Below are 17,234 nucleotides of genomic sequence, written 5' to 3' on the forward strand. Positions count from 1 at the left end.
TAAACCTTTCATAGGTTTCATTTTCAATCCAAAATGTGTCTAAAATTGCAAAGTTTATTCATAGAAACATATTACCGGTCACACGAAAAAAACTGAAAAGAAGATTAAAAAGCAGATATACCCTTATCCTTCCAATTTTTCTTCTGACAGTCCATCTCTTGTCACGATCTGCCCCCTCCAGATGCAATTATCAATTATGCATACCAACAGAAAAGCTGCAACTGCACAAATCTACCCTGTGAGACATGAAATATCCGTTTCCTCAACCGAAGTCTGCAGTCTCTGCTGCACAACTGCAGCAGGACTGAAGTCACCTGACGTCTTCTGGGTGTGGAACAGTCTGACGCAGTGCAATCTGTAACTAGGCTACTAATACTCAGGCACTACCGCCTTCTTCCTATGTGTTCATTGTTCTAGTCTTTTGCTTGTTGCTCATACCAAAGGGAGCTACTTTTGCAGGGGGAGGGGAGTGCTACCAAAGAAAGGAAAGGAAGGTTGTTCTTGTGACACAGTTAACCATTGATTATATGCGAAATGTACTTACAGCCATATGCAAGTTTTTTCTTTTCGTACATGGGTGAATTATGCTGCTGGTTTTGTCTCATTTAAAACTCTAAAATCAATAGTTATCTAATAAGATAAAAATGGACTGATCCAAAGAAAAGTAATAGCTTAAATTTCAACCCTGGGAAATGCTGAATCTCTTCTTACTTTCTCCCGTTTATTAAGGCTTAGAGCATTCAGCATTTTGTATCCTTATGAGGGTATAAGTAGAGAATCACAAAGTCAAATTATTAATGTTTACTCAGTGTATGCTACTTCAAAAGAAAAAAGGTTTTATTTTATCTCGGGAGTCTCATCTTTCTAATGTAATGTTCTCTAGTTTTTCTTCTTTTACAATTATGGAAATCCAGACTTAAGAATATACATTTCTTCCTAATCATCACCTGCTACAACTCAATCTTTCAATAAATATCTATCAAACATTACTGCAGGTACTATTAATAGACCCAGCTTGAAGAGAAATATTCATGTGCTAATTATATCATTTGCCTTGGGAAAATGACCTAAGACCAAACCAGAATTGAACTGAAAAATACAAAAACAAATCTATACATAGAATTTCTGAAATTTTTGCTCAACTATATAAAACTGACATTCATTCCAGTGCAGAAAATTATGTCTTTACAAATGTTCCACAACTGGCTGAACTGATTCAGTGTTTAACCAAGCAAAGGGCAACATGAAATGAGAAATCAGCTAAAACATTTTAAAATGTGTAATATAATGAAGTATTATAAGATATATAGTCTATGTACTATACTTCTTAAGACTACATAGCTACACTGAAATTGGTATAATATTTTCTGGAACTTCCTGTAAAAAACTCTGCAAAATCCTTAGTATCAGAAGTGGCCTGGTCAAGGACTCAGTTCTTTCACTATCTGCATTTCTAACTCCATACATAAAAAAAGCAAAGTAATTTTTAAAGAGTCTACTATTCTAAGCTTAAAAGTTAATACCTAACTTTAAATTTTATTCAATGGACCTATGCATAATGGAGTATTTGACAACTCTGTTGCTAAGTTATACTATGGCTAAAAAAGTCTGGCTTCTCCAAACAATAGTTTGAAATCTCAAACTATTCAGTAAGTATAAAATATTTCCATAATACTTATTTTCTAACAATGAATCCTTTGAAACTGAAGACATGTAAATACTTTTGTATTAGAATAAAGCACTCAAAAATAGTACCCAAACTGTTTTCAAGTCAGAGATTACTACACAAATAGGAGAGAGGGGGGAAAAAAGATTTCTTGAGACAAAGGTATTTACCATTTATACTTTTCACCTGCGCTGGTACTTGATTTGACTCAAAATATTTAATAACAGTCTCAGAGAGCAAGAATGTGTAATAATAACCATTTACCTACATATTAAATACACTTGGGGCACCTGGGTGGCTCAGTCAGTTAAGCATCTGACTTAGGCTCAGGCTGTGATCTCACGATTCCTGAGTGAATTCAAGCCCCACATTGGACTCTGCTGACAGCTAGCTCAGAGACTGGAGCCTGTCTTCGGATTCTGTCTCCTCTCTCTGTCCCTCCCCTGCCCGCACTATCTCTCTCTCACAAAAATAAATAAAACATTACAAACAAACAAACAAACAAACAAAAAACATTAAATACACTTAAAAGCTCCCCTGGTAGATTAAAAGTCAAAACAGGAGCCTTAAAGTTTGATCTTATATAATGATATCTAATTCTTTAATTATTAAGATCTTTGCAATTGAAACTACTAAGTTTACAGGAAAAACTAACTCATGTAAATCAAGTGACATTTGCCCATTTCTTTCTTAAAAAGTTTTAAAAGGGTTCAGTTTGGTTAGTTAAGCAAAAAAGTGATTAAATATAAATACACAATAAATAATACAAATCTGTTAAAAATATAAAACCATATGGGCTATGCTTATAGTGAGGATCAAATGAGTTAGTGTAAGCAAAAGGCCTTAGGACAGTGGCCTGACAAAAAGTAGGCCCTATATAAGCCTTAGACATTATTGTTATGCTACAAATAATAGTCAAACTAGTAGGGACGAGGTACATAAACCACATCTAAAAAAGCATATATATTAAGCCATTCTAGGGACTAACCCAAAACCTTTCTAAACAAGCGCAAGCACATGCGCACACACATGCACACACATACTTTGCTACACAGTTCTATTATACTCCAGCTCAGAAAAATTTTTATAGGGAGAGTTTATAGGTCCAACATTAAATCCCAACATAACAGACAAATAAAGGACATAAATCTGTTAGAAACTTACCTTCATATTTTGTTTTCCTTCAAATATTTAATATTTCGTTTTTAAAAAATGAATACTTTCAAGGACAATTTTCAAACATAAGAGATACATCCCAACTTGTAAAACAGCACTTTGATTATTTGGGACAGAAACCTATTTTTCCTTAAAAGTAAAGGCTTTCAAAGGAGGGGGCCACAGAAGATTCCTTTATTTACAATGCAAGTAAAATAAAAGTGCAGTCTAATTTTAAGTCTTACAGCATATGCAGAGGAGTGGAAGGCATTTTCCTCTTTAAAACTCAAAATCAGCCTTACACAGAACTTTTGAAATAAATTGTTCAAAGTTCATATTTGGCAACTTCCCACTCCTCAATATCCACATCCCCAGTACTTCTTCCAAGCATGAGAAAAATAAATGAAAACCTGCCCAAGCATAATCCTAACTCCTTCCCAAAGGATATCATGCTCTAAAATTACCTAGATTTCTCTTTTCCTCATACCTTGAATAAAAACTCTCATTTTCTTAGTGTACTTAACCTCACCAGTAGAATCATATGATTAAATCATTTCCTGCTAAAGAATAAAAATTCCTTTCTCTGTAACCTTTTAATGAATTGTGTGTGTGTGTGTGTGTGTGTGTGTGTGTGTGTGTGTGTGGCTTGCATCTGTAAGTGGCAAGATTTCAGACTCAAGACTGTATTTTGGAATAGGCAGCAATACCTAAGCAGTAAGTCCACTCCAGCCAGCTTTCCCAAGATATTCCTCCTTTTCCATTTCTTTCCTTCCTCTACTTCTCAATCCCAGAAAAAAATCAAGTTTTTATCTGTTTTTTTTCCCCACAATATTTAGAAATCAAGGGAAATAAATGAAAAAGAGGTAGTCATTTAGATTTAAAGTGTTACTAAGTTGGGGATTGCTAGTATACCATTCTTAATAGCTAAAATAAGTATTTCTACTTTCTGTAAACAGAGAACAAGATTCTTTTTTTTTTTAATAAAGAAACAATTACGGTTACACAGGAGTTTCAAACTTATTTAAATATTTAATTATTCTGAGCTATACAAAAATATGAAACTAAACATATGTCCCATTACTGCAAGGTATTAACCAACGTTGCTTAATACCATACGCAGTATCATAATGCCCTCTATGGACTAAATTATAGCACTTCAACATTAACTACTAAATTGAATCTTAAGACATGGCAAAATACTTTAGTCTAGAAAAATGAATGACAATACAACCTCAAATGGGAAAAAAAAAGAGCATTTGAAAGTCTACAATTTCATGTAATTTGCTAAAAATGAATATGAAAGTCCACAGAGAAAGAAATTTAAAGTGATACTACCCAGAACTAAATAAATGCTGGCTTCATGTATTATAATCTAAAATAAATATACAAATTCCAAAAGATCCAAAGCATTTCTAAATTTGGAATTAAAAAATTAATAGTCACTAGGCTCTGGACAGATGTTTTAAAACTTTTCAGTTTTCACTAAAGTAAACAGGTTTAGGGGAATCTTAAAGGTCATTCCATAATGTTTAAAATAACATGATTCAAGCATTGTCTGATTCAACACAATGTGTCAAAATCCTTTTATAAAGTCATTTGTTAATATAAACCAAATATCCACAACTCACTAAATTTCTCTGATCATCTGAATTTATTCCATATGGTCAATTACAGAACATTCCATAGACCTCACTTTCTATATACAACACTAGATGGCACCAACACCCACAGTACAGTAGACTGTCTAATTTTCTAGGCATGCAATCCAACAAAAACTATGTTCTTAATTTTCTGGCTCTTTCTGCCTGACAATAGGGAACTAGAGATCAGAATATAACAGCAATAGAAAACAACTCCACCACCAAGAACACATGTGGGATAAAGGGATCTCTGAGCAGTATTCAAAATAAATTTTAAATAGGTAAGAATCAAGTACAAAAATAAAACCATACATACATACATACATAATTTTCCTATGTGAAAACTGAAAATGTCCACTAAAATATAAAATAAAATAAAAATTGTTTGGAAAACTGTAACATAACAGGAGTTTGCATCCATTGTACAAAGAGCTCTCATAAAATCAGAAAAAAGATGAACATCTAAATTTAAAAATGGGCAAAGGGTATGAACAGGCAATTCACAAAAGACATAAAAATAGCCAATAAACACATGAAACATGTTTACTTTTACTAACAATCAAAGATCAAAACTTCAAGATACCACTTCAACCTATTAAACTGGTGAAGGTTTTTCCTTTTTTAAGTGCCAAATTCAGAATGTCTGGAAGGATATCTAAGAAGTAAGTCCTAGCACAGGACTCTGAAGGAGTACAAGGTAGCTTGTTGAGACAGGAAGAAGACTTCGTGTCATAGAGCTCTTTGAATTTTGTATAATATGGAAGTATTACCTATCCAAAAATAAATAAATAGTATCAACTGTAGGTGGTAATGGAGAAATGGATGTTTTCTTACTCTTTTGGGGGGGAAAAATTAGTACCATTTTTCTGACAGCCAAGTTTTGTCAAAACTCTTAAAAATGGTCATACCCATTTACCTAGGGTTTATTTCTAGTAATTTATGAAAAATAGTAATTCAGATATGTAAAATATTTAAATATAGGTTAACAGCAGCCTTATTTATAAGCTAAAAAGTTGGAAACCACCTAAGAATCCAACAATAGCAAACTAGTTAAATTATATACATATTTTATATACATACTTATATTTATGTATATATATGTATACATATATATACAAATTATATACATATTTATATACATACACATGAAATGTAAGCATTAAAAAATCATGCAGCAGCAGAATAAGGACATGGAAATGTCAGCATTATATAAGATACTGATTTTTTAAAGCTATAAACAATATGTAGACTATGATCCCTATTTGTTAAAACACATTTTTTTTACTCCATTCATAAAGTATCTATATGCATTGAAAATAGACAAGAAGAATATATTCTAAAATACTAACAATTACTATATCTGGGCAATGTGATTACAAATTTTTTTCATCTCAATAGTTTACTTCTCAAATTTGTACAATAAGCATGCATTACTACAGAATGTTTCATGTATCATTGATCTGACTTTACTGATAGCAGGTCCTTCAGACAAATTCTAACTACTAAGCTCAAACAGATTAAAACATTTGCTTAAGGTCATACAGCTATAATCCATAATAAAGCCACGATTAGAACTTAGGTCTGTTAAGATGCCCAAAATGAAGTCTTTCAACCACACTACTGTCACCTAACTTTTATAGTACATATTTCATAATTATTTTCAATCTGTACTGGGCTCATAGTGAGCACTAAATAAATCCTCATTAATTTGATATTTAAGTCACATTTGTTGAAGTAAATATAATTGATTCTTTTATTAACAACAGTGCATTTCTAATTTAGCTATATTTACTAACAGATTCCCACCTAAAGGTATTCTACTCAATTTGTTAGATTAAGCGTGTTAATTTTTCAGGGTACTTAAATTTCTTCCTTCTTAAAAAAATTTTTTTTAATGTTTATTTATTTTTGAGAGAGAGGCAGACTGCAAGCAGGGGAGGGGCAGAGAGAGAGGGAGACACAGAATCCAAAGCAGGCTCCAGGCCCTGAGCTGTCAGCACAGAGCCCGATGCGGGGCTCGAGCCCACAAACTGTGAGATCACGACCTGAGTCGTTGGAAGTCGGATGCTTAACAAACTGAGCCACCCTGGTGCCCCTAAATTTCTGACTTTTATCAGATTAACTGCTCAGTGTCAGAATCAAAGTCCAACTAATAATTATCAAAGTATCCTAAATATGCTTACTAAAAATATATTTAAACCAAAATACCAAACCTTAATATCTGTAAAACTTTACTGAGAAATTGCAAAGGCTATAAATTCCTAAATTAATAATAAAAATGTTAAGTTATAAACACTATCTAAAGAAAGCTCTTATTCATGAACACTTTAAGAAGCATATATAAATCTGCAAACGATAATTTTTAATTCTTTACCTAGATAAAAGGGCCCCTTTTAAATGAGTCCTTTATTATGGCAATACTTTATTATGGCAATACTATGTAGATATCACATACTTTAAATAAAATGAAAAAACAATCACGTTGTTGGTGGTTTACACTTCACTCACCGAAAGTTCTAGCAGGTCAGCAAAACAATCCATACTCTAATTATGAACTAAAAATACTCTGTGCATCATTGGCAAACCAACAAACCAACAAACATAGTAAACAATCAATGTCTTTGAAGTGAAGATGTCAGTGGTTTGGATGAGAGACATTAGCACCTTTCCTTACCAACAGCCTACCAACAATAAAGATAGGAGCTGTTCACAAGAGGGTTATTCAGTCTCTACATGGAAGCAAAACTGTTACCTTCATTTTGATATCCCTACATATGGAAAATCATGTGAGAAAAATATACATGGTAACCCAACTTTCTTGACTTTTAAAACCTGTCTTAACATTGGTTACAACACAACATGTATGTAATAAAAGCACAGCACCTCAATTGCTGCAAAATTTAGCATAATAAATGCTCATTCCAAAATGGAAAACGACTGAGAAGGGGAGAAATCCCTTCTAGGTTGGAATCCGTTATTCACCTGTTGGGAAAAAGATTTTCCTTATGGAATGATCTTCCTTTTGGAATTAAGTTAAGATTACTTAAGAAAGTTATAGCCCAATGTCTGGAATACAGAGGTTCAAAAGTATTGTGCTTACTATATAATTTGCTATGTAACTTCGAGAAATAAGACTAAGTCCCACACAGTGGTGCTGTCATTCATAAAATGGTTCCTTCTTTCTCATCATAGAGACTATGTCAAAGTGCTTGATGTTTAGAAGATTTCCTATAAATGGCAGCTCCCTTTTCCAGATAAAATGAGAAAAATTCAGCTTTTCTCAGTCTTTGAAAATTCTCAAGTTAAAAACCTCCTAAATAGAAAGAAAACTTAAAACTGAAAGAAAACTGAAACAAATTGATCTAACTATATTTCAAATGAGAATTATAACCACACTGAAGGCTGGGAAAGAGAGAAGGAAGGGGGAGAAAGGAGGGGTAACTAATCCAAGTAACTTGTACTTGACTATATACATTCAATCTTGGGCAGGATTGGGGTGTAGATTTGCAAAATAACTTTGAATTATTTTATTGTGTTTACTATAACGATATTAGAAAACATTCTAAAACTATCTTAGAAATATTAAACGATCAAGTAAATGAGTAAATGTGTTAGCTGCCAGGGTTCTCACTACAGAAGGAACATACAAATATGAAAGGAGAGAAGAAAGAAACAATCTTCTGGAAATAGACTCTCAACTAAAAAGAATCAGGGATCCTTCAAGAAATGATTGATTTCAGGGCTGCGGTAGAACAGACATAGATGAGCCTATATTTTGTTAGGCTAGAAAGTCGGAAGAGCTTCTCTCTCCATCCCAAAAAGAAGGATAGCTGCACATCCTTGGGCCAACCTGAACAGGGCCCTTCTAATCTGGGACAATTTATAAACAAAACAATTAATGAATTATAATTCAGTAATGAATTATAAACCATTAGGGGGAAAAGAGAAACTTATAAATCCATATTTGTAATTAACTAATCAAATCACAGAAAAGCAGAATGCTAACAGTGGAAGAATGCCATGGAATGACTGATAAATGTGAAGGGAGTGCTGGAATTGAAAAATTATCATTTTGCAACCTTAATGGTAAACAGTGACACTAAATCTAGGAGGGAATTTTGATGGGGAGCAGGGTATCTGTAGTCTTGAAATGTCACCCCTCAGACTGCTTATTAGTTCCAAGGGAAGAAGAAAGCAATTATACAGTAAGGAAATGAGGGCCACCTTAACCAGATGATAGAAATTTACCTCATCAATGAGGGACTTAATGAATAGTGGGTACCTTCAGATATGATACTATGAGAAGGGTAAGGGGTACTACACATCTTCATTTTGGCCATAAATCCAAAACCCCAATCGAATCTCTGACAAACAGCAGACAAATGTAAAATAAGAACATTCTATTAAAAAGGGAGATGGGGGCGGGGGGCGCCTGGGTGGCTCAGTCAGTTGAGCGTCGACTTCGGCTCAGGTCATGATCTCGCTGTGAGTTCGAGCCCCGCGTCAAGTTCTGTGCTGCCAGAGAGCTCTATGCAGCCTGGAGCCTGTTCAGATTCTGTGTCTCCCTCTCTCTCTGCCCCTCCTCTGCTCATGCCCTGTCTCTCTCTGTCTCTCAATAATAAATAAACGTTAAAAAAAAAAAAAAATGGGAGATGGGGAAGAGCCTACCCTTAAAAAATGTTAATGTAAGGGATAAACACTGGAAATGTAACAGACAAAAGCAGCCAAAAGCAACATGACAACTAAAAGCACAATTTGGCCCTAGACTGGATCTTGTAGTAGATGACACTTGTACAGGACACATTAGGTCACAACAGACACACTGGAATACAGATAGATTAGAAAAGGTACTTTATCAATGTAAATTTATGAAGTTAATAGATGTAGTGAGGTTATATAAGAACATGCCCTTTTTGAAGAACTTAAGGATAAAACAATGTATATAACTTACTGTCAAATGGTTCAGGAAAAACACCTATCAACTCCCTCTGCTCTCTTCTTTACATTCTTCAACTTAGATGCCACAGTCCATCACATCAAACTACTCTCTTACTATTTATTAATCCTCAATTCCTTTGATTCACTCTCCTTCCACTGGGCCCTCTAGCAAAACAGAAGCTTGAATCAATATAAGCATTTGCCTTCCCTGAACCTATACCCAGGATGTTGGGCAAAGTTAGAGAAAAGTCACTCTACCATACAGACTTGTATGGACTCAACCTCCAACCCTGACTGGACTCTTAATACAATGCCTCTCTCTCTCCCTAGTCAGACCTCCTCCACCCAAGCATGTTCTAGTTCATTCTCAGCAAATGACCTAACATACTGCTTTAAACAAACATAAACCGGGGCGCCTGGGTGGCGCAGTCGGCTAAGCGTCCGACTTCAGCCAGGTCACGATCTCGCGGTCCGTGAGTTCGACCCCCGCGTCAGGCTCTGGGCTGATGGCTCAGAGCCTGGAGCCTGTTTCCGATTCTGTGTCTCCCTCTCTCTCTGCCCCTCCCCCGTTCATGCTCTGTCTCTCTCTGTGCCAAAAATAAATAAAAAACGTTGAAAAAAAAAAAAAATTTAAATAAACATAAACCACCATACACTCCCTCAACTTCCAGCCACAAAACGAGCAGTATCAACACCCACAGTTTCCCTTCCATTCACTACAATATCTTCCAAAATTGTTCCTCTTCTATATGCCAATTCCTCCACCTGAATTCTGGATCTCATCCTACCCCATCCCCTCCTGACTTTCTACTACCACCTTTAGACTTTCGTTCCCATCTTTAAAAAAACAAAAAGGTTCTTCCTCAAGTCTATCCTCTACCTCATTCATGCTATCACTTTCTCCATGATCTCAAATTTCTCAAAAATTAGCATTCAGCATCCATTTGCTCAAGTGTCATTCCCTCAGCACCCCTAGCCCTGCCCATTTACTCTACCTGCCATTGTCATGCCAACACCTTCCCTACTTTTTAACAAGTTCTCAATCCTTATCTTAACCAAGCTCTATTGCATTTGATAATGCTGTCCAATCCTTCCACCTTTAAAGCTTCTCTTTTTCTTGGCTCTCCCTAGTCAATATCTGTGGTTTTAATTACTATCTCTGAGCCCATGATAAACAAACACATATAGCCAAGGTCTCTCAAAAGCTTTATATGTACAACATCCATCACTTCTTGGATACCTCATAGGCACTTTAATACCAAAATATTCAAAGCTGAATTTTTCATCTTCTCTCCTTAAACCCACTTTATTCTCTCATGTTCTCTAACTCAGTTTCTCATACCGCCATATGTGTACTTGAAAACACATGGAACCCAGGGTTAGAGTCATCTCTAACTTCTCCCCTTATCCTTCATGTCCATATCCAATCAAACATCAGGTCCTATGTCTCCATGCTCATCCCACTGCCTTAATATTTATCATCTCCTCTTTCTTAAATTATAGCAACAATCTCTAACCTCGTCTCTCTGCCACTAGTACTGCCCATCTCCAACGTATAAATATACTCAGGAAATAGGGAGTAATCACTACACATTTTCATAGAAAACACAATTAAATTAGAATCCTAAATAAAAAACACAGGTGCAAATCACTTTACACAAGTGTGTAAGAATATAGCATCAAAAGAAAAAAAAATGACAATCCCTACTTTTCAGAAGAATTCATAACAGCATACCTCAATTTACACTTTTCAACAAAATACTACTCAATATGCATGACTTTATACCTATTACTGGAAAATACACCAGTATATTGAAATATTGGAGACTTGTTACAGAAATGTTCTTTCATAAAAATTTAAAATCAAGTAATTTCTGGGAAAACAACAGTAAATGCATCTGAAAATATTATGTTTTAGTATCTCCTAATCTCCATGCTATGAGGAAATACTGAAGGAAAAGAAAAGAAAGACATGAAGCCAATTCTAATAAAATTTTCTAGTTCCATGGTGCAATATAAAAAGGAGCAATAAATAATTGTGTGGAAAAAGTTATGAGCAAGGACGAACAGTGAGTGCAAAAAAAAAAAAAAAAAACAAAACACTGAACTTCTGAGACAGTAGTAAAGAATTCTTATCAATGTGATATATTAGATACTATGAATGTAATATACCACACAAAATGTAGTGGAATATTCTGTAAGTCAAAAGCTAGCAAGAAAGTACAAAACAACGTATGGACTGATTACCTGAAGTTTTACTCAGCTCTGCTGAAAATAAAGCAGATGGTGATCTGTTCTCTTGTTCTGTATCAGAAGGGGTTTTTTTCTCAGCTTCTTTCACAAGAACTTTGGGTTTCACTATACTGCCTATTTCGGTTTGAGTGGCCAAAGCAGAAACATCTGGAGGCAGTAAGGGCACCTTCAAAATATCAGACCTATCTTTGGAGAGTTCATCTGGGACATGGACTTTATCTTCATCTTTAGGTTGTACATTCTTGAAAGAAAGGTCATGGGGTAACTCTGAGCAAGGTAATGACCCAGCTTCATCCTGGACATTAGCGATCTCAATTTTGTGGGATACTTCTAGGTCAGTGGTTAATTTAGGAGGAGAATCAGTTTTAGAACTGACAAATGTAGGGAACTCATCTATAATCTCAATTGGAGATGAATCTGAGAATGTTTCACTCTCTCTTATTTTTGCTTCCTTAGCAATAAATAAGCCATCATCTGAATAAACTGCAGCACTGAGCTCCTTCATCTGCAAAGGAATTTTCTCCTTTTGGGTCAGTGTTGAAACTTCATTGGGTAAGAAGGTACCTTCTGTAGTGTCTAAACTGGGCTGAAAAGATTCCAAATAGGGCTTTCCCCCCTCAGGTGGTAGTGAAGCACTGAGTTTTTCCTTATGTTCAGGTTCTATCACTGACTGGGATGAAGTCTCAATCAGATTTTCTCTCACAAGTATCACAGCTTCATCCTGTTTTTGTGGAACTTCAGGTATTGAATCATCACTAAATAAGTCAACTGGTTCAGAATCAGGTGAGGAATCTTCAACTAACTCAGAATGATCAGGCACTGGCTGTGCAACTTTTGCTATTTCTGAGTAATCAGAGAAATCTGAAGTTGGTTCAGTAGGGAGCTTTGTTTCTTTAATTAAATCACATGCAATAGATATATAAGGAGCTTCTGTTTCTTGAACAGCTACCTTAATACTTTCAGGCTCTTTAATTTCTTCCTTTATTCCTGATACATTTTTCAGTGATACATTCATGGCCTCTTCATACGGTGGGGGATTTTCAAGCTCAGGTTTTATGCTTTCGTAATTAACTAAAGAAGGAGCTTCTAATTGTGAAGAAGTGGGCTGCACTGCAGAAGCACCAGCACTAGGAACTACAGAATTTAATGGTGCTTCCATAACAATATCAGGCAAAACTGGTGACGGAGTAGCTTCGGATTCTTCAAAGGATGGGCAAAGCTGTGCCACAGGGTAGAGGGACTCCTGCATAGCTTCTGATGTTTGAACCAAGTCCATTTTTGTTTCAAAAGCGATCTTCGTGCCTGTAGCTTCATTCAATTCACTTTCACATGCTTCCTGTACTAAATCTGGGGTTAGACCTTCAGCCATGTTTGCCACTGCTTCCTCAGTCACCTTTGACAAATTATCTGTTGTGACATAATCGGTCTCAGAATCCTGTGTTGCTACAAGGAAAGGATTTGATGCTTTGGTACTAACATTCTTCTCTGTTACAATTTGGGCCTTTTTTTCTTCTATCTTTTTTTCATCTGTCTTATTTTCTGAAGTATGATCTGCCAACAAAGGAAAAATGTTTGTTGAAAGGTTTTCAGCTGCTGTCGGGTTAAAGGGAGCGCATGTGATATATGCTCCTGAACCATCTTTTACAGCTTCTGGTGTACTGGGAAAAGAAATATCATCATTACTGCTTTCACTATCTTTTTCATGATTTGTTGGTTCAGGGCTATCGGCAAAACACTTCTTATCCACTTTACTCTCCAACTTGCTCTCTATATTAACTTCAGCAGCCAACACATCACTATCTTGCTTGCTTGTATCTCTCACGTCCCATACTCGTTCAAATGGCTTGAAGTCTGCGTATTCTTCCCTCATAGGAGCTTCTGCTGCAATTCCCTTTTCATTAAAACTATCCTTTGTTTTTTCTGGAAGCATAACTTTGTCCTCTTCTTTAACTGATTCAGTAAGGGCTGCAGGTAACTCTTGTTGATTTCGAAGGATATTATCACTAACTAAATCCTCTTTTTCATCCTTATTCTCTTCCCTAGGATTTGCTATTATGGCAGACTCTGCTTTTGGAGAGCCACCGAATGATACTCTCATTTCTGAGTATTCCAATTGTGAAAACTCTGTTAAATCTCTGTCTATAAATGGATTTTTTGCCTTCTCTGTGAACTCTTTAGAAGCTTCTGCTGATGTTTCTTGAAGCGTTCCTTCAGTGGGTAATACTGCTGATAAATTACCAAGATATTCATGTTCTTTAAAAGAAGCAGCTGAGAGGGGAGACAGAGAAGGAAGAGAAGCAGCAGTTTCAAGCAGGACAGATGGAAAATCCTCTTGACCAGTGGAAACAGTGTTACCTGGCTGCTCCTTCAAGTCCATAATTTTTTCTGTGACCATGGACAGAAAGGAAAGTTAGAGAATGCCAGCGTTCTCAGAGTTAATGCAAGTTTTATGACAGATTCAAAATACTATTAGTAAAGAGTTACTGTTAACTAAACTTAAATGTAAATAACAATAAATAATAATCAAGTAGTCTTGAATCATTACAGAAAGAATTAAAGCTATTGTCAAAACGTGCATGGCTACAGAGGCAATTGCATGCTATGAAAAGACATAAATCAAGTCTAAGAAAAAAAACCTCAAGTATAATCAATTGAGAAAAGCTACTTCTAACTAGAAGAGGACAAGAGAATTGAGAAGAGGGTGTGGCAGTATAGAAAAGGCACTGAATAATTAAATGCGATAGAGTGGCATTCATTTCTATGAAAGCCTTTCAGCCATAAGCAAGTAAACTGTATTTGGAGAAAAGGACTAATCAATATACAAATGTAAATCAAGGGTCCAAGAATTCCTTACACATAATCAATTATTAATCATGTTCTGCCCATTTGTCTCTTGGACATAGCATATAAAATGCAAATTTCAACTTTTTCAATAGACAAACATTCTTGGAACCATGCTAAATTTTAGTAACTGAATCCACTCTGTACAGAGTTAATAAAACTAAAGAGTCAAAGTTAGAATACACAGAAGATAAAAGGCTAGCAGAAAGAACTTGCCTGCAGAGGAGTGTATCACAGGCTCAGATGCAGCAGGAAGAGCAAAAAGTGTCTCATCTGAAAAACAAATAGAATATAACCTCAGCAGAAATAAAGACAGAGTTTGAAGGAGACTAAAGATAAGAGGAGCAAGCAAGGGTTCAGTTTGTAATAAGTTAACACAAAACTTTTATAAAGAAAAAGCCAAGATGGAAAGGAAAAAGTAGTACCATTAATTTGGATTAAATTATCATTATATATTTATATTATAAAGATGATTAAATCATATCCACAGAACCTATCGTTTTTCAAGAGGCAATAACATGTTTATGTTAAAGAATTTCATAAACCAAAGTAACCTTAAGATATTATTATTCTCAGTTAACATGACATCCAAAGCTTTTATTCACATTTTCAGATAGGTAACTTATTTGCCCTAGTCAAGCCTAAAATTAAAAAGATGCATGAGTAAAATTAATAATTACTTTTGCTTAATCCTTTTTTATTGGCATATGTTCAGTTCAGAAGAACACTTTCAGAGAATCATGCATATTTTCTTATATTCCAGGTTGTCTACCTTTAAAGAAAAACATTCTAATAGTCACTGTGCACTATTCCTTGAGGATATTAGTCCTATGCGCCACTGTCCAAATTGCAAAGAAAATACTAATTATCATTAGGAAGATAATTATTATCATCAGTCTTGTTTTGTTTAAAATTAACACTGAGGGATACTTGTTACACTAAGTTCTTTGCATGCAGGAATTCATTTTACTCCTTATAACTCTTTGTTATAAGTGGGGTTAAGATCCCCCATTTAACAGATAAAAAAAACAAAATGAAACAAAAAACACAACTGACTGACAGAGGAGTAACTCACTCCATCTACAACTAAGTAAGACTCAGGGCAATGCAACTCCAGAGCTCATTTTCTTAGCCACTATATGCTATATGTTACGGACTTAATTTTTTTTGTGTCCTCCTCCCCAAAGTTCGTATGTTGAAGCCTTAACCTCCAGTGTGATAGCATTTGGAAATGCGGCCATGCAGAGAGATCATTAGGATTACATGAGGTCATGTGGGGCCATGACTGATACAGTTAGTGCCCTTATAAGAGACACCAGAGCTTGTTCATGCCTGTGTGACAACAGCTCCTCCACTTCCCCCTTCCTCCTCTTCTTCTCTGAGCAACATAAAGAAGCCATGTGAGCACACAGTGAGATGACAGCCACCTATAAGCCAAGAAAAGAGGCCTCAGAATGAAACCTACATTGCCCATATCTTGATCTTAGACTTTCCAACCGCCAGAGCTGTGAGGAATTAATTTCTGTTGTTTAAGCCACACAGTCTGTGGTACTCTGATGTGGCAGCCTGAGACGACTAATGCAGTACCTATTGGTATATTAAGCTTGCACAGCATCACTTTATACCTGCAGCTGGGAGATCTTGAGCTAAAGGTCTTCTGTGGTTTATACTAGAGAAAGGCCTCTAGCAAAAAACAATTTGAGATAGCCTGAAGAATGGCAGGAAGGTATTCCTTTAGTGGAGAGAACCTAAAAAATTTGGATATTTGTATCTGGAAGGACAAACTAGGCAAGGTTGATCAAAACGAAACAGAGATGTGACTATCATTAACATGGACATACCTTCTAAGGATATTCCCCTTGAAGAATAAGAGAGTTAAATTCACAATGCCGTATAAATTTTAGATAAATCCATACTGGACATGATGTCATATCTAAAGGATTCTTAGATGGGGTGACGAAGGGAAAATTCATTATACGTGTTTTAAAAAGTCTCCTATAACCTAGAACAATAGGTTAGATGGGCAACTCTTCCAAACCAGTAAGACATACCACCTTTTGAGATTTTATAAAACATACACATATAGACAAACTTTTTTTTTCTTTATGTTTATTTATTTTTGAGAGAGAACACGAATGGGGGAGGGGCAGAGAGCGAGGGAAACACAGAAGCCAAAGCAGGCTCCAGTTTCTGAGCTGTCAGCACAGAGCCCAAAGTGGGGCTCAACCCCACAAGCAGTGAGATCGTGACCTGAGCCAAAGTCGGACGCTCAACCGACTGAGCCACCCAGGCGCCCCTGTGTGCACCCTTCTTAAAGATGACTTGCTATGTGATCTTATTTGTTACATAGTTTCTCATTTGTAAAATAAAGGAATTTGAAAATTCCTTTCAGCTAAAATAATGAATTATAATCTTGTATAAAACTGAGACTTGGGGATCAAAGAGCAAAACCAAATAATTACATAGCTACTACATCTAAATAAAAGGTAGCAAATCCTTAACAAAATGGCAGTCTTCTTCACTGAGTTAATATAACTGAAAGCCACAAATGCAGGTCAGTCTTCTTGGAAAGTGAATTCAAAACATGTTACTGATTACTGTTAAAATTAGAGGGAAAACAAACTACAACTAAAATTTTGTGCCAAAAACTTAAAGTATTTTTTAAATGTATCCTTATTCCTATCTAATACCAGAACCTCTCTTATAGTAAAAACTATATTCCTGGCCCTTGACCAATTGAG

At 35.5% G+C, this 17,234-nt stretch overlaps 1 protein-coding gene across 3 annotated transcripts in view; it reads right to left on the reverse strand.

The window, feature by feature from the left end:
• RTN4 (reticulon 4) overlaps positions 1-17,234 on the reverse strand; it is a 72,611-nt gene that overhangs the window by 35,315 nt on the left and 20,062 nt on the right. The window contains exons 2-3 of one of the 3 annotated variants that reach the window (XM_042981402.1): positions 14,710-14,766; positions 11,647-14,037 (exon numbers count right to left, since the gene is read on the reverse strand). The exons of 1 other annotated variant lie outside the window; for it this stretch is intronic. In XM_042981402.1, the coding sequence (XP_042837336.1) occupies positions 11,647-14,037; positions 14,710-14,766 (2,448 nt within the window). Of the gene's footprint in view, positions 1-121; positions 879-11,646; positions 14,038-14,709; positions 14,767-17,234 lie in introns of those variants that run through there. One more of the 3 variants, XM_042981404.1, reaches the window with a different exon arrangement.

Source organism: Panthera tigris, chromosome A3, assembly GCF_018350195.1.
Source record: "Panthera tigris isolate Pti1 chromosome A3, P.tigris_Pti1_mat1.1, whole genome shotgun sequence".
Classification (NCBI taxonomy): domain Eukaryota; kingdom Metazoa; phylum Chordata; class Mammalia; order Carnivora; family Felidae; genus Panthera; species Panthera tigris.